Source organism: Asparagus officinalis, chromosome 1, assembly GCF_001876935.1.
Source record: "Asparagus officinalis chromosome 1, Aspof.V1, whole genome shotgun sequence".
NCBI classification, from domain to species: Eukaryota; Viridiplantae; Streptophyta; class Magnoliopsida; order Asparagales; family Asparagaceae; genus Asparagus; species Asparagus officinalis.
The window spans coordinates 117,570,046-117,586,497 of NC_033794.1; the positions used below are offsets into that span (position 1 = coordinate 117,570,046).

General features: G+C 34.1%; 2 protein-coding genes and 1 long non-coding RNA gene across 10 annotated transcripts in view; 2 read left to right on the forward strand and 1 right to left on the reverse strand.

Moving 5' to 3' along the window:
• On the forward strand, nt 695–3,284 carry LOC109829158. The gene is made up of 4 exons (XR_002243982.1): nt 695–996; nt 1,779–1,855; nt 2,297–2,397; nt 3,016–3,284. It is a non-coding gene; the product is annotated as an uncharacterized LOC109829158 (long non-coding RNA).
• On the reverse strand, nt 4,980–11,695 carry LOC109829159 (structural maintenance of chromosomes protein 3-like). 8 transcript variants are annotated; one of them, XR_002243985.1, is made up of 8 exons: nt 11,454–11,691; nt 11,252–11,368; nt 9,777–9,844; nt 9,623–9,694; nt 8,385–8,481; nt 5,875–6,343; nt 5,704–5,793; nt 4,980–5,234 (listed from the first exon to the last, which is right to left on the reverse strand). XR_002243985.1 is itself a non-coding variant. In XM_020396295.1 (4 exons), exons 1-4 carry the CDS (start codon nt 11,551–11,553, stop codon nt 6,277–6,279), a joined length of 339 nt encoding a protein of 112 aa, XP_020251884.1. In that variant the 5' UTR covers nt 11,554–11,687; the 3' UTR covers nt 6,170–6,276. The 8 variants fall into 8 exon arrangements, 1 of the variants encoding a protein (XP_020251884.1); XR_002243988.1 differs by lacking the exon at nt 8,385–8,481 and having other exon boundaries at nt 5,875–6,036; nt 6,271–6,375; nt 11,454–11,690; XR_002243987.1 differs by lacking the exon at nt 8,385–8,481 and having other exon boundaries at nt 5,875–6,036; nt 6,271–6,343; nt 11,454–11,688.
• LOC109829160 (metal tolerance protein 10) overlaps nt 15,558–16,452 on the forward strand; it is a 33,855-nt gene continuing 32,960 nt past the window's right edge. Inside the window, exon 1 of the mRNA XM_020396296.1 lies at nt 15,558–15,873. Within this exon, the coding sequence (XP_020251885.1) occupies nt 15,678–15,873 (196 nt within the window). The 5' untranslated portion in view covers nt 15,558–15,677. The remainder of the gene's footprint in view (nt 15,874–16,452) is intronic.

Here is a 16,452-nt window from a genome sequence, read left to right on the forward strand (position 1 = left end):
CTATTTTGATCTCTGCAATTTAGAGATCAAATCACAAGTTCACAAGATAGAACAATAAATGCACGAACCCCTATTTTGATCTCTGCAATTTAGAGATCAAATCACAAGTTCACAAGATAGAACAATACCAAATAAGAAGGAGAAACATCAAAATTTACATGGTTCAGTGAACTAAGTTTGACTTATGTCCATGGGGGCAAACAACACGAAAAATCTACCACATGAGAGGGAAATCAATACAAGAGAATCGCTCAACTCTCACACTCTCTTAACTTCACATACACACTTATCCTTCACTTATGTTTTCTCTGAAGCTCCAAATCTCTTCTCAACCTCTCTTACATGAGAGACTTATATCCACTATAACAAATTGCACTTTTCCCAACGCTTATTCCCGACGCATGGTTAAATACGTCGCCAAAAAATATGTTTTTCCCAACGATTTTAGTTAGCATCGGCAAAACATATATTTTCCCTAACGTTTATAATTAGCGTTGCTAAAAGTGTATATTATTTGTGACATTTTAACTTAGCGTCGGTAAAAGTGTATGGATTTCGTGACGTTTTAGGCTTGGCGTCGCTAATAGTGTGCATTTATCGTGACGTGTGAGATTAGCGTCGCTAAAAGTCTATTTTTGACGATGCTTTTGTTCATCTGCGTCGCCAAAACATTTGGGAGGGAAATTTCTCCCCATTTATTTTCGTGAAAAAGAGGAAAGAAACCTCGTGCTCTCTCTCATCTCTCATCAGAACCATTCTCTCTCTCTCTCTCTCATCAGAAATCCTCAAATATCCCATTCTCTCCCTCTCTCTCATCAGAAATCCCCAAATCCCCCGTTCTCTCTCACTCTCATCAGAAAACCGGCCCGAAACCCCGTGTCGTCAGAGTTCGCCGCTGCCGTCGAAGTTCACCGCTGCCATCTCATCGGCAACATCTCTTTGTTTCTCTCTCTTCTCCACGATTCAAAGCAGCAATCTCAGCTTTTCTCTTTCAAGGTATTTTTCTTAGAACTAAATATGAATCAAACAGCCATCATCATCGGCACAAACTCCTCGTAGTTCACTTGACCATCTCCATCCACGTCGGCCTCTCTAATCATCTGCTCGACTTCTTCATCAGTCAACTTCTCACCAAGGTTGATCATAACATTTCTTAGCTGCAAAACATAGAGAAAATATAACAATATTTAACATATTTAACAAAAATCAAATTATAGTTGATCTGCATAAATACACCAACTAATTCCTTCGGGGAATTTTCTTTACTATTATTTCTTCCCTCCTCCTAATAAAGCTCAATCTTTCAGGTGTTGTTCTGTCATTTCTCCCTTTAAACTTTGTAATTGAATCTATTTTGGGATTTTATCGAAGGCTTGGTGTCCATGTGAACCCTCAGGAGGAGGTTCATGCTTAGATTGTTTGATTATCGTATTTGAATCATCTTTTAGGAGGAGGTGGTGTTCCAAATTTCATTAAAATAAATAAACTGAGGGCAAGGGTTATAGTAATACTTTATCAGAATTTATAATATATAGGATGTGCAGATCAGCCTGAGTATCAAACAATTTATATACATGCAGTGTGCCCCTAATGTTTACTTTGTGAAAGTGTTTCTCCTATATATCACTGGCTTAATTGGCTTTTGAATTTTCTACTTTTATTGATCTTCATTACGCTACAAGACATTGATTTATGTGTAATACCAATATGTTGATCCTTATCAAGCATGTCACATACACAAGTGTTATCCATTCATTTAGCTCCAATTTTACGTACAGACATCATCAACATGGAAGGTGGCAAGCAAGAATAGGAAGAGTTGCCGGGAACAATGATCTCTATTTAGGAACATTCAGTAAGTCCTTTTATAAATTCCATAGATTTATTGATTTATTTTTGGTTCATCGGTCACTTCATTATCACCAAGAAAATAATCTTAGTGCCTTCGTAAATGACATTCATAACTATAGTTCTCTATGAGTTCAGGAGGGTATTTAACTTTCTATATATCTTATCTTCTATGATAACCAATATGTAGGTTCTCAAATCACTGTCATGTTACTTTTAGACAAGTTATAAGTTATTCTATGGAATCCTAGGACTCTTGCACGTAGCGCATGTCCAAAGTAGTACTAGTCCCTTTTCCTTATGTTCCATTGTTGGAAATGAAGTTCGCTATAAATGAAGCATAGAGCCAGCAGCATTGTGCTATTCTGACATTGGTTGTTAAAATGACAAAAGTTTGAGAAGATGAGTTAGGATCATGATCTATTGTCCCCTTTGCATGATTTTGCAGGTATCAACTGTTTGCAGTTAGTTCAGTTAGTTGTTCATGTGGACTAGCAGATTGGAGATTTGTCTATAAGTTAATTAGGTTGCATTTTATATTTTTTGAAGGTAATCACATCCTTCTCTCTGGTTTTTCATTCTTTATTTTGTAGTTCATTGCTTTGGTTTTAAGCTGTATTGCTAATACTAAGTGAGAATATTTCTATAAACATCTAACAAATGCCAGTTTGATTTGATTATTTTCATTAATCGCTGCGAGTTATAGCAAAATTGGAAAATAAATTGGAACAACATTATCCACATCCTCAAGGGCAAACTTTTAAACCTATAGATGAAGGCAGAGTGACAAGAGAAAGATGATCGTTACTTTCTTTGAACTGAGGGAACTTTCATGTGATCAATTTTCAGCTCATGTTATTAGTGCTTTCTTACGGAATGAGTAGACATATTAGTGGAATTCCTCTAACAAAATATATATCATGCTAGTATATTACCAGCACATGATATGATATATGTACACCCAAAACTTTTTATAGAATGTGTAGCCTTTCTCAAATAATTTTAAAATTATATGATATATGTACACCCAAAACTTTTTATAGAATGTGTAGCCTTTCTCAAATAATTTTAAAATTTTTTGATGCTGCTTTATTCTTGTTATAGAATGTGTAGCCTTTCTCAAATAATTTTAAAATTTTTTGATGCTGCTTTATTCTTGTTATGCAGGAATTTGGATTTGATTATCTTGGAAGCATAGAGCAACTTGTCATGAGGTTACAAGCAAACTGGAATATTTAAACAGTTGTTCCCTTTTTTTTCTTTTCTTTCACATTTTCCTCTCTTTCCATTGTGTTTTTTTCCTTCATGGATTACAAGCAAACTGGAATATTTAAACAGGCATTTGAGTGTTGACTTGAAAATGGAAATGAATGTAACTATTTTTAGTCCATTAAGATGTGTATTTATTTTTTATTTTATACGATAAAATTTTTATTATTTTTCTTTAGATCATTGCAAGTTATTATGGATTATCTGAAGTATAATTTGGTTAGTTTTGCAATGGGAGAAAATTCTTTGTTTATTATAATATGCAACTTGTTTGGAATATAATTTGATGTTTGGTTTCTTTGTTGATATGAATGGGATCAATATTTTTTATGGATGTTCAGGTTCAGTGTAGGCTTAAAGTTGACAGAAAAGATATTACTTTTGATGATGTAAATTAGTGTCGACAAATTATACTTTTTAATGACGCATGCGTTGCCAAAAATTATACTTTTGCCGACGCTATCTTGCGTCGGCAAAAGTATAGCTTTTAGAAACGCTATCTTACGTCGGTAAAAGTTTAGCTTTTAGCGACGCTTCACTCTGCTCGCTAAAAGATGCACTTTTACCGACGCTAACATGCGTCGTCAAAAGTATATTTTTTAGCGATGAACAGTTTTACGTCACTAAAAGCTATACTTTTGCAGACGCATTGACCTTTGCCGATGCTACATGCGTTGCCAAACGTATAAGTTTTACCGACGTCTGCATACTTTTTGCTGACGTAAAATATTATGCATCGCTAAAAGATGTGTTTTTCCCGACGCATGAATCGTCGCCAAAAATGATGACTTTTACCGATGCAGTGTGTTTGTGTCGCCAAATACTTTTTTTGACGCACTTTTGGTGACGCGTTAGCGACGCTGCATTTTACGTCAGGAAAGATTTTTCCCGTCGTTTTTTAAACTTTTGCCGATGTTTTTGTTTCATCGGCAATGATGTATTTTATTCTAGTGATCGTGCTAAACCCTAGCACTAACTTGACCCAAAGACCCACTTGGCTTAAAGCTCTTTAGATACTAAATAGATACGAGACATATCTAAACATTATGTTCTTATGTAATTATCTTATTAATCACCTGGTACTTTTAAAAGTACTCTTCAAATCATCATAATTGTTATATTATCCTTCAAATTTTAATAAATTTCAGATTTACCTCAATTTTACATTTTAAAGTTTTTACATGAGAACACCTTAACTTTTACCCAAATTGTAATTTATCACTTTACTTTTTGATAGAAACCATCAACACACTACCACATATTTGCTCTAACGCAACGGTTCAAAACCGTTGCGCTAGCCATGGAACCGTCGCCCTTGAGCAAGTGCGACGGTTCTCAAACCGTCTCATATGCTGCCGTTGCCCTACCTCTACCGTAACGGTTTTGAACTCTATTGCGACGGTTTTTTGAACCGTTGCCCCTGCATCTAACGCAACGGTTTTAAAAGGCAAGCGGTTTTTAAGCCATTGCAACGGTTTTAATTGAGCAATTGCGATGGTTTTTAAGCTACTGCAGCGGTTTTTTATAGCTATTACAACAGTTTTAAAAGATCTAACGCAACGGTTTTAAAAAGCAAGCGGTTTTTAAGCCATTGCAACGGTTTTCATTAAGCTATTGCGACGGTTTTTAAGCTACTACAGCGGTTTTTTATAGTTATTACAATAGTTTTAAAAGACCTAACGCAACGGTTTGGATTGAGCTATCACAACAGTTTTGATCGAGCTATTGCAGCGTTTTTGATTGAGCTATTGCAACGGCTCCGATTGAGTTGTTCTTGGTTTCCTACGTCAAAATCATATAGTATTCAATTACCTGGACAATCTTTTTAAGAACATGGCCAAGTCAAATTTTAATACACAATATAAAAGTGAAAATGTTGAGCATAATCAACCATAATGATAAGTGCCAACATACATCAGTATAGTATAAAAACTACAAAGTATTAAATCCACACTACCAACATTTCAACTCAGAAAATATCGTACCGAATTTACATTCAAACAATGTACATCAACATTTGATTACAAAACATGAAACTTCTCGGTCAAAGACTTTATATTCATTCTCGATTGAGTTGTCAGTATCAATCTCAATCTTGACTTTCATCATTTCTGTACCTGTGTAAATTTCCATGAATCAGCATAATTTTGCAATGATGATAATAAAATTGGGGAAAAAAAGATATTGCAATTATTCAAAATAAATAGCTTAACATAAAGGAAATAACCCACCTGCATCAAAACCTTCCATTTGAGTAAAATAGATGGCTACAGTTTCTTTACAGTTTCATCACAGATTTCATTCCACTACTGGTTTTAAATCAGTCTAATCATATACAGCATCAATATATTTATGCACTGATATATTATGCACTGATATATTATGCACTGCACACTGCAATATATTTATGCGCTGCAATATATTATGCAGGAATCACTGATATATTATTACTGTAACAAAATGAGCACGAAACCACATCAGACGCAGAAGAGCACAAACCTTCCTAACATCTAGTAATCTGATTGTGAGTCAAGTCGACAAATTCAGTGAGCGACGAAATGCTAATGATTTCTTTAGGAATGGTACCTGTAATCTGATTGTATGAAAGGTTAAGCAGTCGCAGAGCCTGACAATTTCCAAGTATGGGAGGAATACTTCCTTCCAATGCATTCTCTCCTATAAGAAGTTTATTCAGTTGAGTCAAGTTACCAAGAGATGATGGAATAGTACCTGTAACTTGAGATGATGGAATAGTACCTGACAACTTGTTTCCAGATAAATACACTTCTTGTAGACTCTGAATTTGGCCAATACTTGTAGGAATACTACCACTTAAAATTTTTTCTTCCATACCAAAAACAGTTAAGCTTGCAAGATTCCCAATTTCTTTAGGTATTCTTCCAGAAATCTTGTTAAACCCTAGTTCAACATATTGAACTGATCCTCAGCCCAAACCAGTTAGCTAAATATTATCACCAACTGTTTCCATCACTCAAAGAGAAGTGATTAACTAGTAATAAATGAAAAGAATGAACAAGCTAAAACCCACAAAAACTGAAACCGGCATTCTTTGTATAATTAAGTGTATTATTATACATACAAGTATATTTACACAGCTTCGAAAATAAACTGTAGAGAAGAAGTTCACACCACCTTGAGCTAGCTTGTTGAGTGTGAAGCACCACTGTTTTGAAGACTTCCGGTATGCAGAGAGTATTCAATCCATCTGCTCATTAATGAAAAACAATGAGACAGTACCTGTGGGCAAATTTGTTTTTTTATTTTTTATAGGCATTACTGATAATAACCTTATGAAACAAACATTCTAATCTCAGCTTCGAAAATAAACTGCAGTCTATCAATATGCAATCCAAAATTGTCAATCCACAAAGGGTCCTCAATTTAGATGGAGACGAGACGAAATTAATGTTCTTGGGTTGGAGTACTATTTTTTGGTTAACAATGGACAGACACAGCTCACTGTCTCAGAAGCTCGGCACCTGGGATGTCATCTAAGATAATTTCATGGAGCTCTTTTGGCATATATTTGATTAGGAAAATATTTTCAGATGAACTCCAATTAAGAATTACAACATAAATGAGATTGCATCTTCTACGCAATAGTCTAGTAATACAGCAGTCCCATTGGAACTTGTATTTCAAAATTACTCAGACTATGAACTTATCTTCTCATTGGCACATTAGTACCTCCGAAGTCTGACATGCGATAATGTTCACAATTCATCATTGTACAAAAAATAATAAATTCTGAAATCAAAGAGTAAATAAACATTTTAATTTGATATCTTGCAGGGTCAGTTGATGGCAAGGGTATTATCAGTCAAATACAATCAGAAACACAGACTAATTAATTTCCTCATCACTGACACATATTTGATCAATATTAGACAACTAGTAGATCACTAAACTAGATAATAACTAAACAACATGGAAAATTAGATTTAAAAAATTAGAAGAAGTAGTTTTAACATTTTCTGATCCTCCCTTTTTTTAATTTAACATCAGTCCCAAATGGTTACCATAGTACAGTAAACTCCTGAAATTAATAGATTAGGGGGGTTCATTTTAGTATATTAAGATTTTGAAGGGAAGTAAGAAAAAATTATGGATTAAATAGGGCACATCCCTATTTTTAAAGGGTGTCACCGAAAACACCTTAATATATTTCGAGTGTAAATTAGAAAACTAAATATCTTGGGGCCTAACATAAAGTATTGGAAAGAACCACAAAGATATTGAAATGAGCAAATTCAATAGACAAACTTAGCAAGCCACGAAGATATTAAAAAAAATTCAAAACTTTGGAGGAAAGATACCCCTTTGATGATTTAACAGTTAAATCTCAAACACCCAATATGTTTTTAGCAAGTGAATCATAATGATCATATTTTTTACTAATCAAGTCACTATAAAAAGAACCAGATAGTATTTACTAGATGCAACTCTACGAGAATAACTTTAATTCAGAATTGATTAATCAATAGCAACACAACATAATTAATAACTCCATAAAATTTTCAATAATGTTCTATATATAAACATATGAAGACATATAAAATTAACTAATATGTCAATAATGTAAACGATTGAAGAACTCTTGTTAATTATCAAAATAACACCATAAAGTCCACGACACAATTTAGATTGAAGGACTCTTGTTAATTATCAAAATGACACCATAAGTTCCATGAATTCACATGCATAATATCTCATTGGACAAGCATGTGTATGTTCACATGTCAGTGGGTCATAATATCCTCTGATTTGTTATAACTTAAATTTCAATATGAGATCATTAGGTGCAAGGTTTAGGAGGTTTATCCACAATTGGACAATAGTCCTGAGGGCCTGTCCTCAATTAACACTTGAAATTAAAGACAACCTGCTAAGGAACGTAATGCTTTGGGTATCTCATTGTGTTTTGAGTATGGAGGCAAATGAATGAGTAGAATGCACTGTACCAAATTAGATACTAGTGAAGGCCAACGTGCCCATCAACAAAAATATCCTTTAGAATTCATATTGGCAGAGATCTGACTATGTTTTTTTGCTGATTGTTGGCTTTATAAACAGTGAAAGGATAAGACATTGAAGCACAACCCAAACGGAGTATAAGTCCTATTTGTCTTATCTTATCCAAAAGTTTTCCCTAAAGTTTCTCCTCTTATACCTGTAACCTGATTAAGAAAAGTCAATGTTAATATAAATGTGTGGCCATAACCACATATATTGAGTTTGACAAATACCGTATAACTTTGTGAGAACTTATCATGCACATGTCAGCTCTTCACCTGGCCTGGGCTCTTCCTTGATTAGGACCATGGAGGATAATTCCTTGTCTAGCTGCCATTTAATATCTTTTAAGATGAAGAATTTTCATGTAGCTGACAACTATATGCGAAAACATGGTCAATTTTTTTTCCTTTTAAGTTTTCTGAACAGAGGGTAATCATAACAAGTGTTGAAGTTCATATTATTGTAGTGAGTTAACGAGAGGGATAACTCTTTCTTTCATTTTCCACTTATCATAACAATGTCAAATTTCCTTCCAATAAGTTTGGTGACTTTTAGCAATGTCTCTATGCTTGAAAATGTTCTGTTTCAAGCAATTGCCGTGTATGCTACATCATTTAAGGGGATGAAAACTACAGGTATCCAGCGTAGAAAGAAAAAGACCTATGGAAAAGGAATTGCATTAGTGGAATGGATTATTTGCCTATGGAAAAAGACCTCAGGCCCTACAATTTACTTTTAAGAGGTACTTCATTTATTTATGATATAAATGAACTCCATCTCCTCCTTTCTCCAAGGCTGCTTTCTGGCATCAAAAGAATTCAGACGCAGTTGACTTATCGCTCAATAAGCATCTTTACAAATTTATTGTCACGATTACGAAATTCATATGATATTGAAACTCTATGAGTACGGATGCCTTGTTGCGAGCCAAAGGAGGAAATTATGAATAACAAAGGAAACGAAATGCACAAGCATATATAAGGGGGTTTTTTTTTCCTCTCCTGATACGAGTCCTACTAGTCATTCATATTTTGAAACTAGTCCCTCTACAAACACTTTAAAAACAGGCCAGAGGGTGATGGGATTGGAAACATGGCAATTGGTAAGGGAGGGTGTGTTCACCATTTCAGGCATTGCTGTTTTCAGACCAGATCATATTTATCTTATGCAACCAAAACAACATACCAAACTTCAACCTAAGAAAACACATGGTTTTATAGTTTTTGATAAATTTCTTTCAAATTTATCTAACGAGTCAGCCTTACGAAAGAAAACACATGGTTTTATAGTTTTTGATAAATTTCTTTCAAATTTATCTAACGAGTCAGCCTTACGAATTATAGATACAACTATAGATACAAAGTATAGATACAACATACCAAACTTCAATACTATGCATGTGAATTTCCTACAAAGTATAGATACAACTAAATGCACAAGTTTGAGATTAAGATACAAGAGAACTTACTGGGATACGATTGTCAGAATTGTCGAACACTATCTCCACAAAAGCTGAAACAACTTGATGTCCAGCACCTTCCTGTCATTTGTGAAAATCCAAGTCAACAGAAGACACAAAACAATAAGTAAGAAAGAGAAAAATAAAAGAAAAAGATGGTTACATGGAGAAGGGCCTGTCTATCTTCATTGCGCAAGTTGTGAAAGAGGTCGCTGAGGACAAAACGTATGGCTAGAAAAGGAGACTAAATTCAGTAAAATTAAACAAAAATATATCAAAAACATGGGGTTGTCATTGATGAAGTTATGTTAAAAATATGAAACTCAATACAAGAATGTATAAAACAACATTACTTCTATGACTAAAAGCATGCAAAAAGATCTTCCTGGTTTTAGCTTAGGGGCTGTCAATAAAGTTGCAGATGTAAATACTGCAACCAAATTCATATTTCAATTGTTTGGTCTGCAAGATTTTAACTAGGAAAGGGAAACAAACTTACATTTGTAGAAAAAAATCTGTAGCAAATTGCTGCCAATTTGGAGGGAGCAAAAGTTGCATCCTCCAAAAAAGAGATTAAAAGTAAAAAGAAAAAAATAATTCCACCTCATCAAAAAATCTTTTCTATTCCAAATAAGAAAACGATCACACCCGTTTCGTTATGTGATAAAACTATGCATCCTTTTTCCCTTATGTGATAAACTTACACAGCTTTTACACTAATTGTTTTTCAGCCTTTCCCACAATAAGATTTTAGATATGCAAACAATAAATTTGAATTGAATTTGATTTCCAGCAACAAATGCTACATGCAACAATATCTCTGCAAAATTTGCTTCGAGCTGTTTCTGCAGCAAACCTAACAGCCTCTTAATGTCATTTGTGAAGCTACCGAGCAACGTGAGTACAACTTTAACAAAACAATCTCTTAAGAAAGAAAAACACCCGATGTCAATTCCAAGAGATATTAGGCAAACCAAAAGTTTTGGCGTCAGTGCTCGCAGATCAAATTTTTATGTCATCTTCTTTAAGAACATAGTAGTCGATTTATTCTTACAGATAGTGATATACTGACATAAACCTTGACATCCCTCAAGTAGAAGCTGTTATCCATCACAAACTTCACAGATTGTCTAGACAAAGAACTAGATAGTGTTATGTTGACAATCACTATAATTGAATACACTTCACAATACTTAGCAATCATGTAATTATATCACCATCGTGGTGCTAATATTAACTTCTTATTAGGTAATGCCATTAATCAGCTTTATAGACCTATACACTAAACTTTTAAGCAGACCATTTCACATTAGCTTTTAAGAAGGGTTGTGTGTCCATCTCAAAAAACCAGGGCACTTGAGCTCAAGCTTGGAATCAAACAACTTGACGCTACAAGGAGTGAAAAAAGGGGGAAAACATCAAAAATCACTTGAGCTCAAGTTCTCCTTCCGTTCTCCAATAGCAAAGATTGAATCTCCTAATTTGGTCAGAGATCATGAGAAGAGATTGGTTGATCCAACCCTACAAAGCTCCCATCAATGAGATTTGGGGCTCAAAATCACAAAATGAATATTTAGGGGCGAAGAGAGAATGGGAAATTTGCGAGGTAATTAAACTTTAGAAGAAGAGCTACAAAACCTCAGCATTGAGCCTTTAGATAATCTCTAAGCAACCAGTTGAACTGAGATAGGGTTTTGCAGACTTCTCGGCCCAAAAACAAAACGACTGATAGGGTTTCCAGTCCCCGCATAAGACCTAAATCAAGAGCGGAATCGAACAATTCCGTGCTAAAACAACTGCAATTAGAGAAAACGAAGGCATCAAAAGAAGAAAAAAAAACCTGAAATCGAGGGGTCTTTCGATCTCCAGTACGAAAGATCGAACCAACAAGAGTAGCTCGACCTTGAAGATAATATCGGAGAGGAGATTGGAGATGACATCCAAGATGAAACGACGACGAGTTCAGTGATGAGATCGACGACGCCACGGCGATTTTAGGGAGCGGAAATTTTTGGCTTAGGGATTTCCGTGAGGATTTGAGAGAGAGAGAGAGATTTCGTTTAAACGGTCAGGGACATGGGCTTTAAAAATAATTATTAAGCCCAGGAATAATTATGAGACCTATGGCAACGTTTTTTTATAAATTGTTGTATTAGGTATTGCAAACTGTTACGATAGATATCTAACGCAACAGTTAAAACCGTTGCAACTTAACCGCTGCAATAGGTCAATTATGTGGTAGTGACATTTGCTAACATGTTTTCAATATCACATATTTTTTTACTATTCAGCTCAGAAAAAACTAAAAATGCTCATTTTATCCATCTCCTCTCTCCACCTCCTTCCTTGCCTCCCCTCTCTCCCTCCCCATCCTCCTCCACCTCCTCCCTTACCTCCTCTTTTCCTTCCTCCACCTCCTTCTTTCCTCTCATTTCCTCGTCCTCCTCCATCTTCTTCCCCTCTAGGGTTTCTCCAAACTTAACCCCTTCTCTCCTCTCCTCCCCCTCTCCCCTCTTCCTTTTCAATTTTCACCTCCCTCGCCTCCTTTTTTTTTCCCTCCTACTCCTCATCCTCCGTCCCCTCCTACTCTTTCTTTTCTATAAAAATAATTAACATGGTAAGTTATAATTTAGATAAAACTTAAGATAATCTTTATGTAAAACATTTTTTTAAAGTAGGGCAAGATCCCTTACTCTCTATACATTAAAACGAAGGAATAGCTACAAATGACACTCAAAAAGACAAGAGCTAATGGTTCTATAGCAAATGAGAGAACCACCAACTAGAAAATCAAATTAAAGTATTTTCTTATTTTGAAATTATGCTCTCTTGCTTGACTTAATTTTAACGGTTAAATGTGTATAGACACCCGCGTCTCATTTGGTATCGGGAATGGAGGCAAGTGAGAATTGAATGAAGGTAGCAATTGAATGGAATTGATGTGGGAATGAAATGCTCATTCCTATTCTCATATTTGGGCGCGATTAGAGAATTAAGTAGAAGTATCTTTAAAAAGGGTATATCCAAAATATATTTTATTATTTTTATTCTCACATAAGTGGGACTATCAATTCCTTGACAACTCATTAGGAGTAACAATTCTCTCATTAAGTGAGAATTGATGAGAAGTGAGAATGACATTTCTAACATTCAAAAAGCACATCATATTTGGTAAATATTGATGAGAACTACTTAATACTCCCCTACTCTTATTTTTTTCACAGATAGATCCCTCAGTGAACACTTTATCACTTCTTTTTGGTGAAGAAGAAGGTTATTATGGGTATTTAAGAAAATTATGCAAGTACATGTCTTGGACATTTTGTTTCCAAACAAAGGTAACAGCAAAACTGACATCAGGGGGGATATGTAAAAAAAAATTAAAAGTAGTGCAAGATGCCTTACTCTTTACATTAAAACAAAGAAATATTTACAAACAACACTAAAAAAGACGAGAGCTAATGGTTTTATAGCAAATGAGAGAACCACAAACAAGAAAATAAAATTAAAGTATTCTCTTATTCTGCATTTATACTCTCTTGCTTGACTTAATTTTAAATGTTAAATGTCTATAGACACCTACATCGTGTATGGTACGTGGGAATGGAGACAAGTGAGAATTAAATAAAGGTATAAATGAAATGGAATTAATGTGGAAATAGAATGTTAATTCCCATTTTCTTATTTGGGTGTGGTTAGAGAATTAAGTGAGAATATCTTTAAGAAGGATATATCTAGAATTTATTTTAATTTTCACTTAAGTGAGAACATAAATTCCTTGACAACTCATTAGGAATAGCAATTTTCACATTAAGTGCGAGTTGATGAGGAGTGAGAATGACATTTATAGCATCCAAAAAGCACATCATATTTGGTAAGCATGAATGAGAAATTGGAATAGTATTCCATTCTCACTTATTCCCGCATATCAAATGAGACACTATAGATTGCTATTTCAAACTTAATACCCCTCTACTTTTATTTTTTCACAGATAGATCCCTCAGTGAACACTTTGTCACTTTTTTTTGTGAAGACGAAGGTTGTTTGGGGTATCCAAAAGAAATCATCAACCACATGCTCCTTTGAATGACTATTTTTGCTCAATGGCTACTATGAAGGTAAGAAAAGATAATAATTCTCATTTCTTTCTTGGTGAATTTTGTGCTTATGTGAAATTTATATCTGAAATTAAACCAAAAAGTGTTAATGAAGCTATAAATGATAAAAATTGGATAATAGCCATGCAAGAAGAGTTTAATCAATTCACCTGACATAAAGTGTGGAATTTAGTCTCTAATCCAAATAATCATCCTATTGTAGGATCTAAGTGGGTGTTTAAGAACGAATTGGATAGAAGAATGTAATGTCATAAAAAATAAAGCTAGACTTGTCGCTAAAAATTACAATCAAATAGAATGCATTGATTTTAATAAAACTTTCACTTAGCGCCGGTTGCTAGACTTGAAGCCATCATGAATTCAGGATCTTACTTATTTTTTTTCTTGTTACAAAGGTTTTAAGCTCTATCAAATGGATGTCAAAAGTACCTTTCTAAATTGGTATCTAAAGGGAGAAGTCTACGTAGAATAGCCCCCTGGTTTTATTAATCATGCATTCATGATCACGTGTATAAGTTAGATAAAGCTTTATATGGTCTTAAACAAGTACCTCGAGCTTGGTATGATCATTTGAGTTCTTATCTGCTTAAAAAATAACATTAAAAATGGGTTTACTGACAATACCTTATTTGTTCATTCTGAGGAAAAGGATATTCTTATTATACAAGTGTATGTGGATGAGATTATTTTCGGACTACAAATAAAGATCTTTATCATAGGTTTGAGAAACTCATGTATGATGAATTTGAGATGAGCATGATTGGAGAGTTTAAATATCTTCTAGGATTTCAGGTGAAACAGATAAAAGATGGAGTGCTTATAACACAAGAGAAGTATGTGAAAGAAATTCTAAAACACTTTTGGATTGATAGTTTAAAGTCTGCAACAACTCCAAAGATCGTTTCACTAGGTTGAGACAAGATTTAGACATTTTATCTCTTAATATCTAGCATGTGATATGTCATGTTGTATGTATATATATATTAGATTTGATAGTTTTCTTAATTTTTTTTGGGTTTTATTTGATTTTTCTCGATTTTTTTTTACTTTTCATATATCAAAACAAAATAAAATTTTCTCTTTCTTTATTTTTTTTGTTTTCTAGAAAAATAGAAAATAAAAGAAAAAATTATTTTTCTTTTTTAGGAAAAATGAAAAACAAAAAAAAAAATCACATAGATGAGTAGGAGTAGTCACTCTTGTATGAACACAATCAACCTCTGTACGTGGCATCTATCAGATCCTGCAGGCATTAACTAAAAGTTAGTTAATTCAAGGGTCTTTAGCCTTTTTAATCTTAAAAATGCATTAGGTATAACTTTTTGGTTGGTATTTTTGAATTACGTCTTGTAGTTGAAATTACATTTTTGAATTACGTCTTGTATTTGGATATAGTATGATTTCAAACATTAATGTTTTTCTAACTTCTCTAGTTTGTAGACTATAAAGTTTGAGACAAAATATTTCTCCAACAACTACTACAACATATCCTTATATACGTATGGAACATGTCAAAAGTACTTGTTCCTTAAAGCTGATTGATAAAGCATGAAGAACTTTACTCCTAAAGAATTTTGAACTTCAAATTTTGCCTGTAATTAAAGAGAAAAGGGGTCAAGTTTAAGAACGAATGAGTTCTTAGTAAACTTGGACTCAAGCCATGATGATTGCCATTCTCCTTGGTATCAAAAGTTCACTCTCATAGAAAGCATGACTAGCCTCCCTAAAAGCATGATGATATGTTGCACACTATAGAGATTTTCATATCATCCACAACATTAATTAACCAAAGTGCCCCTAACAACTCCACTACCTTTCAAAAAGATAAAACTTGATGACACTTCCTCTTAACCTCTTAAAACACTTGTATATATCGAGATGGCACAGATGACATAGTTGCACTAGCTATTCTCACTATCTTCTTCTTGTCTCTCCCTTTAAAGAAATGACAATGGATATCCAAAGTGAGCCTACCGACTACCGGATTGAGCTCTTATCGCCGATGAGGCTTGAAGCAGGGATAGCCGGCCAAGTAATTCCGATGGAGGATCATCATCCATGGAGGCTTAATTTGAATGACTTTCAGATGCCGGAGGGGCCGGAGGATCCTACTTTTGTCTCCAGGGTGCTTCAAGGCCAAGGTACTTATTTTCTGCCTTAATACATCCCCACAAAGAGTTTTTATTAGCACTTTGAATCTATTTCCCTTTATTATTATTATTATTATTTGATACACACTTTGAATCTCAATTTCAAGACAAGTTTTATATCTCTTCGTTATGTATATTCGTCATGCGAGTGTCATGCTGCATCAATATATTGTAAACAGAACTCTTGATATTTCGATATGATGGAGCATATTCTCCAATAGTACAGATACACTATATAAAGATAATTATGATCATAATCATAGGATTAATCTAGGATCTTAATCTTAATAAAAGGCTAAATTTTAGAAGACCCCCTTTACTCTGTACGATGATTAGATAACCCTCAATAACTTTCAAGCTATTAGACAACCCCCTTTAACTTTAGAGGTTATTAGAATAACTTATTCACCCTTCAGCATTTTGCAACATCAGCCCCCTAAAAACGTGAACCACAATTTTCACAGGCCAAAATATATTCATGTGTAATTTTACTTACCATGTAAAAATTGCACTATACATTGGCAGAGGGGTTAATGGAAAAATCTTAAAGATATGGGTGGGTTATTGTTT

Bases quoted from the DNA above. Each gene is read 5' to 3' on its own strand.
- LOC109829159 (XM_020396295.1), bottom strand. From the start codon at position 11,553: ATGTCATCTCCAATCTCCTCTCCGATATTATCTTCAAGGTCGAGCTAC. The intron at 9,845-11,453 runs GTTTTTTTTTCT...CTCCTTTTCTAG, and splicing joins GAAAGACCCCTCGATTTCAG to CCATACGTTTTGTCCTCAGC. The intron at 9,695-9,776 runs GTAACCATCTTT...CACAAATGACAG, and splicing joins ATAGACAGGCCCTTCTCCAT to GAAGGTGCTGGACATCAAGT.